The sequence below is a fragment of the Ochlerotatus camptorhynchus genome, unplaced genomic scaffold (assembly GCF_037179485.1).
Source record: "Ochlerotatus camptorhynchus isolate MF236.1 unplaced genomic scaffold, CSIRO-AGI_Acam_v1.1 ptg000055l, whole genome shotgun sequence".
Lineage (NCBI taxonomy): Eukaryota > Metazoa > Arthropoda > Insecta > Diptera > Culicidae > Ochlerotatus > Ochlerotatus camptorhynchus.
In genome coordinates this window covers 2,832,539-2,843,439 of record NW_027040545.1, presented here as the reverse complement: position 1 = coordinate 2,843,439, position 10,901 = coordinate 2,832,539, and the positions used below count along the sequence as shown (strand labels likewise).

The window sequence follows — 10,901 nt, the reverse complement described above, 5'->3', positions numbered from 1 at the left end:
TGCTCCTAGCGTGGGATTGCACTATAGTCCGTTCCAGTTCTGGGTTTATTTTAGTCGGGGAGGAATTTCATTCGTCATCGATCGGGTTTCTCCTTTGGTTCTGTACACCTGCAAGGAATCAACAATTCAAAAAGACATCGAGCCAGAATTTGTGGAATTTACTTGAACACCATATTGATTTGATGGTTCCTCTTCCACCTCTTGTCCCGCTAACGCTCTAATGAGAATGAAGCTGAATGCTTGCCATCCATCCATCAGAGAAATTGAGAATGTAAATACAATCACAAAAGTCATAACTTTGAGGGTTGCCAAACTCATGAAATATTAACGCCTTGATAGGCATACTTTGATTGACCTTGGCAGGCACGTTCGGCACATCGCTTGGCACAGCTTTCGGTACAACTTAATTACTCGGCACGAATTAATGTGTGCAGAGTTGAATACCCCTAGATTCAAACTAAATTTCCATCAATTCATATACGTTATGCTGGATGCAGTTTTCTACTCACATCTCTCATAGTATGCAGTTTTATGCGCATTCTTGAATAAGTGTTGGACTGACTTTTTTCAGTTTTTTTTTTCTGGAATTGTATGCTTTGGTTCAGGTTTTTTTATATCTCGGACACTCCATTTGTTGAAATAGGCCTTGACATGAAATCTTCAACGAAAGTTTGTCGGTATTCATTATTTTGTTTGTATTTATTTAATTGTTATTTTGGTTCCATTTATAACAATGGAAATGTTAAACGGCATTACATTAATATCAAAATCTATGTTTTAAGGACTTAAAAAAATGTACCATGAAAATTTGTCATTAAAATTCAGCAGTTGTTTTACTATTTTAATTCCAGCATCCTGAATTTGATTTTCTCCCAGCTTTATTCGAAGTGTAAAATTTCCCCCTCCCACAACGGATAGCCGGAAGACGCTCGCTGCTATGAGTTACAGCAAACAAAATTTCCACTCTCTGTCGTCGTCGCCGTCGACATCATCATCATCACCATCGTCCGTCCACCGGGCAACCGTAATGTCCCGCAGAAATCGGCGTAGAAGACGCGTACCAACCCTTTCCTTTTTATTTATTTTCTTTTTTTAGTTCACCCATTTCAAAGTCATCTTCCTTGCCGAGAGCGACGAACAAAAACAGGGCTAGATGGTTGTTGGTGAGTGAAGGCAAAAAACAAAAGAAACTGAAGTCCTGCGAATGAAACGACAATGGATGGATGGATGGAGCGAGCGGGGGAGGAATCCTTGCTAAAGTAACGTGACGCCATGGTGTTGGTGGTAGGTACAATGTGCCCAGAGTATATAAAACAAGGTCCGCTATATACGTATCGGAAAATATAAGAAAATGAATTAATGAGACGAAAAAAGGGGGTGAAAAAAAAATTGCAAGGCGCTGGAAATTTTTCAAGAAGCACGGGGGTTGAATGAAAAATTATGGACGACGAAAAAATAATTGAAGCAAAAAGCGAACAAAACCAGGAGCCATGGACTGCTTGCTTCTGCTGCTGATGGTGGGGATTTCGAAAGAAATATTGAAATTAAAAATAATTACTCCTCCTACCCAACCCAGAAGGGATGCTGGCGAAATGGATTTTTCCAACGTCTTTGAATGGGGCGAACATTTGAAATGATTTTGCGTTGTTTTGTAGCGGACGATGTTTTGAACAAGATGATTTTTTATCACTAAATTACGCTTACAAATTACAATTACAAAAACTGACTCAACAAAATATTGCACAAGCTTAAAGTTCAAGGCTACTGTGATACCTATAACAAATAAGTCGACTGACAGCAAAACATGTAGGCTCCTACGATGGAAAATCCTTTCCATGCAAGTTTCCTCGATAGACAGTTTGCCCCTTTATTCACACATGTGCATGCAATGCCGCTGCGTACCGTACGAACCTACCTAACGTAGCACATGCTGTAAGAGGGTGACCAACAACAACAACAAGGGGTTAGCTATTTACATAATAAACGCGCATCACACATGTCTGACCGGTATTCCTGCTTTTTCCGTGCCGTGCATTAGTACATAGGGAGGATGTTTTGTCTACATAAGGGATGCATCTCACCACCGGGCAGTGGAAGCGTAAATCTGGTCAGTTAGCTGAGTCAGTTGATGCCGAGTGACCTTCACATAATGACAACAAATGTGTCGGATGCAGTGCAGGCCTAGTGAATGAAAGGAAAATGTAACAGTTGCGGGTTGTAGGATTCTAATTTTATGCAGTGCAATATTTTTCTATAATTTTATTTTAATCGGAAAGTGAGATAAAGTTTGCTGGAATCGTGATGTGCAATGAAGGAGATTGATAAAGGGAATTACTGCAAACAGAGGAATTTAAAGTCAAATTCGGACACATTTTCTAGAAGAGAAAGGACATCATGAAATATAAAAGGAAATTTGAGGTAAGCTAGATATAAAAATTTAAATGACAATGAATGTGCGGGGTCTCTGATAGCCTAATCAATGGTACGGTATCAATATGCCAGGAAGCGGTGGGTTCGATTCTCGGTTCGGCCTAGGATTATTTTTTGGGATTGATATTTTATCGACTTCCCTGGGCTCAGTTCTTGCTGCCCAATAAACAAATTCATGGATAAAAAGCTCTAAATTACAAACGGTGGAAGTGCTTCAAATAACACTAAGTTTAGAGCAAGCATAAGGTCGTGTTAGAGCGTCAATGATAGGGAGAAAAAGAAGAAAAAGAAGGAAAATTAAAAGGAGATAAGTAAAACTGTGTAGGTGATAACATTCATAGTCAGACAACAATTTTCAAATAATTTCTAAGGTTTCACGAATTCCTTAAAGGACGGTTTTTTTTCACCGTTGATGAATTACCAACGTCATGATAGTGTTAGGTTAGTGAAGCTCGTTGAAACAAGCTTGTGAAGATAAAAGGTTGGTATCTTTAAAAATGTTGAAGAAAACTTTGTAGCAAGAAACTGTTGATGTAATCGAGTGGGACTTTGCAAAAGAGTAATATATTTACAATGTGTACCTTTTCTGGTACCGTATGCGTGATCATGTTTGCACCATTGAGCAATGTCAAAATTGAAAAAAATTCTCAAAAATTTCGTTTTCGAGTTTTTTTTTTATTCAAAAGGGGGATGTTTCTCAGAGTCTTAAACTATGTTAATCATCGATCGAGTTTCCACTTGCTGCAATTACAGCCTCCACACGCTTCCAGAATGCACGGCAGGTTCTAATAATGTAGTCTGGATCCATTTCTCTCCAGGTCAATGTTTGTCTGAGGCTTGCTGTACTCGGTTGGGGTTTAGAACAGGCCTTGGCCTTCATGACGCGCCATATTGAGTAATCCAGCGGATTAAGATCGGGGCTGGATGGCGGCCACATATCCTTCGCCCAGAACGGAAGATGTTCCTGCAACCACTTCTGAGTGCGGTTCGAGGTGTGGCACGGAGCCCCATCTTGTTGAAATACAACATTTGGCTTCGGACCGTACTGTTCTTTGATCCACGGAAGAACATACTTACTTAAAATCCCGATGTAGACCTCCGTGTTGAGCTTGTCGCCTTCTGGAATGAACACCGGGTAAATTTTATTGCCATCGGATGGCTATTAATCCAAACACCATAACGCTAGCAGGATGCTTGGTCAGATACACGTTCTTGTGCTCGTCGGCCACGTCTTTTACCGGAAGAGAACTAATATACCGATCGGTTCTGGAATTTTATTGGGATCGACGGTAAACATGCTCTCGACGGTGAATAAGATTACCGAATTTTTTCGCTTAAGGAAGTTAAAGATTTTCTTGCATCGTTCGACTCGTAGCTCCCGGATGCGGTTGGTAATAATGTGAGTTTTTTTTTCCGTGCCCTCGACATCGCCCCGCAATCTTCCTTTACGATCTTCCGTGCCGTAAAGTCACTGATCCCGATCACTGGATTCACCTGAATCTTCCTTTTGATAGCAGCGATAACCCTTAGAACCCGAGCTGACCTCGGATGACCTCTGGCCACCTTCGCGGATAGTTGTCCTTTCTTTTCTCGGTCTAAAACCCTTTTGACGGTCCACCGGGACACTCCCACGGCGATTGAAATGTCTTTTTGCGACATTTGCGCGTGGGACAAATCACGAATACGCTGCCACTTCGTCATGGTGCAACTGTCAAACTTAGTAAATCATTTTTTTTTATACACAGCCTGCTACGGTATGAGCTATAGGTTACGTGCATGCAAAGAAAACCAAGGCATTGTATGCACAGGTTAAACGGGAACCTTATTTGTACGATGGTGCAAACATTATCACGCATACGGTACATTCCGTTTTGGCCGTTTCCCGTTTATGGCAACACAAAACAATCTGGGCATTTTGTGCGACATTTCAGTGATATTCTATGGTACTCCTAGAAAACTTCCAGAAAGAATTTGAAGCACCTTATGGACACATCCGGGTAACGATTTCGAAGGAATTGGACTTACATTAGGATCCTTTAGGTTCTGGACATATCACAGGTACTAGTACAGCGGGTACATTCAATAACATCCATAGTTTAAGCGAACATTCGGGGGACTTCAAAATCAGTACATGTCGACTGCAAGACTGAAACATTTTCGAATTATTATATCCTACATAACGACAATCCTCGGTGAGTTTTATGTGATAAAGCTTGGACCATTTTGAAATGGAACAAGCATTTTTGACTATTACAGCCAGCATCTTGTGAATAACATTACCATGCTTAGAATTTCGATCTTAAACCCACCACTTCATTAACATATGACAAACACTGATTTGTACTTAACATAATTATATAGGGTTTATGATCTAATTTCTGTCCTACTAAGTAGGGTTTGAGCAAAAACTTACCGAATATATATCCAACACCTAAAAATTGAATCGATTTTGCGAATATTTGGCCATTTTTTCAGTTTTCAGCCAAAGCCTGTGAATTTTACCGAATATTCCGGATACAAGCTCTGGCAGGGTGAATAGTGAAACAGGAGACCGAGAAAATTTATTCCGGGAATTCGGGAATCGAGGTCGGGATAAATTTGTGCATTGTAAAGAGCGTTCAGAATTGAATTTTCAGTTAGTTTTGATGCAAGCTCCATGACGATTGTGAGGGAGATTCCAGCTTTACTTTATATGAACGTTCTAAATAACTTCTGAGTAGAATTTAAAAAAAAAAGTCCTGCTGAGGATTTGAAGAAAATTCAGAGTCGTAGTTGGAAGTTATTGAATTCTGATGATACTGGGGTACATTCCATGGATATTTAGAGAACAATTCCAAATAAGGTTTAAAGAGAATTCCAAGGATATAACGAAAATAATACCAAGGGAATCGTATTATAAGGGTGCATTGCAAGGACATTCCATGATGAATTTCGATAGTATTCAGGGGAGAGTTCTAAGTGAATTTTCAGAAGACTTCAGCAGAGAACTTCTATATTGCTCTTAGTAGAACTTTAAGGTGTTTCTGAGGTGAATTGTATGGGAATTCTAAAGGGAATTCAAGTGAATTATGGAAGGAAACTTTACTAATTTATGGCACATTAATTCAAAATTCCATGTGGATCTTAAGTCCAAGAATTTACTGGAATTCACAGAATGTCCAAAAAATCTGGAGGGAGCCTGAATCATTCTGGAGTGGGCCAGGCACCCTAGGCGCTACCATTAGCTACGACAATGATTATTTTAGGAATTCTAAAAAATCTCTTTGAATGGGAATGATTTTAAGAAAATCTTGAGAACATTTCGAAGAAATTCTGTAAAGAGTTCTTTGTGAATTATCGAGGTAGATAAACATAACTTTTTAAGATATTGGACATATAAACAAATTCAAGATCCAGGAAAATGCATCTGTTGTAGTATCCTAGTGACATCTTTGGTAAATCGCATCCAGTTTTATGATTAATTTAAATGTACACTGTAATGTACTGAATACCGCAAAGTCTTTCAATCCGGACATTTTATTTTTAATTAAATATTACATCCACTTGAAGCATAATAATTATGTTAAATGAACATCGACGACACTATAGGATCATCATAATATTTACGAGGCATTTGAATCATATTTGGCCTTTATGACTTTTTGAAAGTGTCTGGATTTCGGTGCATTACGGTATCGCACAACCAGGAAAATGACCAAAATTTTGTAACCATGGTGATCGCGCACGGGCAGGACCTTTTCCTACGGTGTGTTATTTAACGCATACGAACTATTGCTTTTATTGATAATGAATATGGATACAATACACTGAAGACGATACATTTATTCCACTACCTGTGGCACCTGTTTATGTAGTGTACGTTAGTTCGGCTGGTAAGGTAGGTACACACTTAGTGGACAGTTGCACAAACACATGGTGATGAATTCGTGAAATTGCTAATCAACGTTTGCTGGTGACCATGGTTCCGGTGGCTACAGCTAATTTTCTCATATTATTCAGCATGCGACAGATCAAGTTGATGCGTACACTGTAAACGAATCTTCCTCAGAGAGTGAGCCACTTTTACTCATTCATGCGCTGAGTGACCTACGCTTTTGGAAATGTCTCTATACGGTTTTGTGAATTTTGTACCATTTTTTTGATTACTGATTAGAGGCCACTGGCAACGCTCTACCGGATATTCTGAATACAGGCTCCTATGTTAACTGTCTTAGCCATTGGTTGAATACAGAATACTTGCACTGTATTTATTTGAAATTATTACTATAAGGAATAAGAGATGTCAATTTTGGTGATGACGTTGAGGAGCGTTGATCTTTAGCTGCTCCTGCAATATATGATAAAAGATCGCCAACAGATTGAGGGTGAATACTGATCAACCTGTATCAGAGCGTTTCGACAAGATTATTGGATCGCAGTTTTGAGTGATTTATTGGACAGGAGGAATGCTGATAGGGTTGCTAACATTTTTTTCACGAAAATTAAGCACCTCAATGAAAAACTATTTTAAAACTTTATTTCATCTTATATATTACTAACCTGGGGGAGGCACCCCAACTTTCTCATACAGATTTATCTGCAATCATCATGTTTATTTACTTCTCAGTATCTTCTCTCCAAAAACATTAAGTTGTCTTCTTCTTCTTCCTCGCATTTCAAGCTAATTGCGTATGGCATATTAGCTTATTGCGTGCTCTCAACTTAGTGTTCTAGATGCACTTCCACAGTTATTAATTGAAAGCTTTCGATGCCTGTACCATTTTTGCGTTAGTATAATTGTGTGGCAAGTACAATCATACTCTATGCCCAGGGAAGTCAAGAAATTTTCCAACCCGAAAAATTCCTAGACCGGATTCGAACCCAGCCACCTCCAGCATGGTCTTGCTTTGTAGCTGTGCCTTTACCGACTGAGCTAAGGGAAGTCCATTAAGTTGTCCTCTTCTTAAATCATAGATGGAAAGACATAGTATTTTACCAATGAAGATTGCATAAGATTTAGGCTTGTTTTTGTAAATTGAGTAATGCCTGAAAAGAAAAACAATGAATGCCTCAAACTTAGAAAATTTAATTACATCAAATTAAATTTCTTTAGCTGGATTTTTGGAGGTATTGGCCCTTATTATGGGTCTCACTTCCAGTGCTGTGCATTATCATAAATGTTATTATCCCTTGACGGTCATCCTCGCATAACCGTCACATCTCAAAAATGACGGTCAACTAGCATATCACTTGGAAACACCTCTACCTCACTAGACTGTCTTCATAAAAGCCATCAATGACATTTAGATTAAATGAGAAGAAGAGAGTAGCAAAATCATTCACTCACTGATCATTTCTGTTGGGCATTTAAAAGTGGGAAGTGAGAATAATGCTCTCTCATTTTCCTGTTCTTGATAAAAGTTGTTAAGTTCAGAACATACGAAACATTTTGAAGAAAACGTTGGATTTTCATTTTACTTGTAACAAATAAATATGTGGGTCTGTAACGTTACAATGTAGAAAAATATTCATTTATCGTCGAAAATGCAATTTCTTAACTTGCAAATTAAAGCCACTGTTCCATCAGATATATCAATTCTCTTTTACCTACGCGTCTCAAAACTGACACAACTCACAATTGACAAGCTCACGAGAATTTTACTGTCAAAACAAATATCTTTTCAACGTGGTTACGTTTCGTGCGAAAAGTGAAGCGAAAAATCTTGAATTTTTGAATTGCTCCGAAAAATTGCAAGGCCATCATGGAACCAACAGCTGGACTTTCGACAAAATAAATGCGAAACCGAACTTTTTATCAGTGCGGACCACATCCTGAGCTGGGTTTTAAAAGCAAACGAAAAAACTGACGTTTGTCAGAAGACAAGCAGATCCAATCTTAATACCCGATCCAAGTTGGAACTGAATAAAAAAAGAATTCGCTATTAATTTTAGCAAAGATTTATTGAAATACACTGTGTTTCCTTACGGACTTCAAAGCAACCATTTGAAGTTTTCTTTGTTGATGGATACCAAAGTTTGCTTTGATCGTTGAAACCTCAAGTGAAGAAAATGTGTATTTATAATGCACCGTTCAATAATTCAAGACCAACAATTGCAAAGGCCTCAAGTACATGTTATAAAGCTATTTTGTCGCAAACCGAAGTCCGCCAACGCAAACCAACTAAATTAACAGGTAGGGGAAATTCTCCTCTTCCCGATTGTGTTTTAGGTTTGTGAATGTAGGTTTCGTTTCGCGAGAAAATGGTTATGATACGATTGTATAACGCAGGATAAGACTTTTTCCTTGATACATCACAGCTATCGCCTTATCCGTGATTTTGGAAGAGGAATGACCGTCATAACCGTATTTATGCTCGAAATGAGATGACGATCAATTTATAAATTGATTATTGTTTATTTTTCCTCGGTGACAGATGTTAGTGATATTGCGAATGAGTGAGAAAAGCAAAACAACGATATCTCACGGTTGTTGTGTCATACTGGTGAGAAGTTTTACGGAGATAGGGTTCTCAGGGGAACCACTGTGGGATGGTGTCCCTTCAGTCTTTCTGAAGAAGCATATCGCTAACTTACTGTCACCGCTACAACAACTATTCCGATTGTCCATATCGTGTGGCATTTTTCCATCGAACTGGAAATTTGCGCATATGTTCCCTGTGCATAAAAAGGGTAGTAAACGGAACGTGAGTAATTATCGTGGAATTACATCGTTGTGCGCAATTTCGAAGTTATTCGAGTTAATCATCATAGAGTCTTTGCTCTCCCATTGCAAGCAGTATCTAAGTGAAGATCAACATGGCTTCACCTCTGGATCACCTCTGGTCGATCTACTACCACGAATCTACTGTGTCTGACATCGTACATCACGCAAAGTATGGTTGAAAAGTCACAAACAGACGTCATCTACACTGACTTGTTTGTTGCCTTCGATAAGATAAATCACGCCATCGCGATCGCCAAATTGGATAGACTTCTGATTAGCGGAAATCTCTTGAGATGGTTTTGCTCATATCTCGCCGATCGTCAGTTGGTGGTAGCCCATGGTGACTGCTAGTCCGACATTTTCACAGCTACGTCAGGAATACCTCAAGAAAGTCATCTGGGACCGTTGATTTTCTTACTCTACTTCAATGACGTGAAATTAGTTATCGAAGGTCCACGACTATCGTACGCAGACGATCTCAAAATCTACTTAGGGGCTGTTCATAAACTACGTAGACAGTTTTTTTTTTTGGGATTCTTGACCCTCCCCTCCCCCTGCGTAGACAATTGTCCAGTGGATAATTGTCAACCCCCCCCCCCCTAAACTGTCTACGTAGTTTATGAACAGCCCCTTACGGATCTACTCGATCGATGATTGTCAATTCCTCCAACGTCAGTTTGAAGCGTTTGCCAGCTGGTGCCATTTGAACCGAATGACAGTAAATCCTGTGAAGTGTTCAGTCATCACTTTTACCCGAAAGAAAGAACCAGTTATTTTTCACTATGCTCTCCGAGACACCATTATTGAACGTGTGAGCCATGTAAAAGATCTAGGTGTCATCCTGGACTCTCAACTTACATATAAGCAACACATCTCGTACGTCGTCGACAAGTCGTCAAAGACATTGGGCTTTATCTTCAGAACAGTTAAGAATTTCTCCGACATCCATTGCCTCAAGTCACTGTATTGTTCCCTGGTACGTTTCATTCTAGAATATTGTTCTGTGGTTTGGAGTCCGAACTACAACAATGGTACTGAGAGAGTCGAGTCCGTTCAACGCCGCTTTCTGCGATACGCGTTGAGAATGTTACCTTGGAGAGACCCGTTTCATTTGCCCAACTATGAAAGTCGTTGCCAGCTGATCGACTTGGAGCCTCTTCGCACCAGAAGAGATACTTCAAAAGCCCTGCTTGTCGCGGACACGTTACATGGCAGAATTGATTGCATGGCAATCTTGGAGCAAGTAAACATTAACGTCCAACCCCGAATGCTTCGTAACAATGTTATGCTGAGAATGCCACTACGTAGGACAAACTATGCAATCAACGGTGCAATAGGCGGACTGCAGCGAGTATTTAACCGAGTTTCATCAGTATTCGATTTTTACCTGGCACGGAGATGTTTCTCTTCATTCTTCTCCAGAAATGGAAACAGTCAATGATCATGTTTAAATGTTTTGTAGTTTTAACTTATGACTTTAATTTTAATTTTAAGTTAAACCATCATTGGGACCATATCGAGTCTGTTGATGCTGACAAATAAATAAACGCCAATCCGAATTCGGAGAACTGGGCTCCCGGGAGGCAATGAAAACCGACCCCGAACAATGGAACTGAAGCTGCTTTTTGGATGTTGGAGGTTAGATTCAAGGTCAACCGAGTTGCTCAAGACAAACACAGGCAAAACACGATATATCACTAAATGATAACTTTATGAACACTTGAAACTAAATTCCAGCACACAAATTAACAAATTGAATGCAAAAATT

The 10,901-nt window shown here is 39.4% G+C and overlaps 1 protein-coding gene across 3 annotated transcripts in view; it reads left to right on the top strand.

Annotated features, from left to right (window-relative positions):
* The first annotated feature begins 1,237 nt into the window (after positions 1 to 1,237).
* LOC135717400 (gastrula zinc finger protein XlCGF26.1) overlaps positions 1,238 to 10,901 on the top strand; it is a 38,928-nt gene continuing 29,264 nt past the window's right edge. For all 3 annotated transcript variants that reach the window (XM_065239478.1, XM_065239475.1, XM_065239477.1), the window contains exon 1: positions 1,238 to 1,284. In XM_065239478.1, coding sequence (XP_065095550.1) covers positions 1,273 to 1,284 — 12 coding nt within the window. In that variant the 5' untranslated portion in view covers positions 1,238 to 1,272. The remainder of the gene's footprint in view (positions 1,285 to 10,901) is intronic.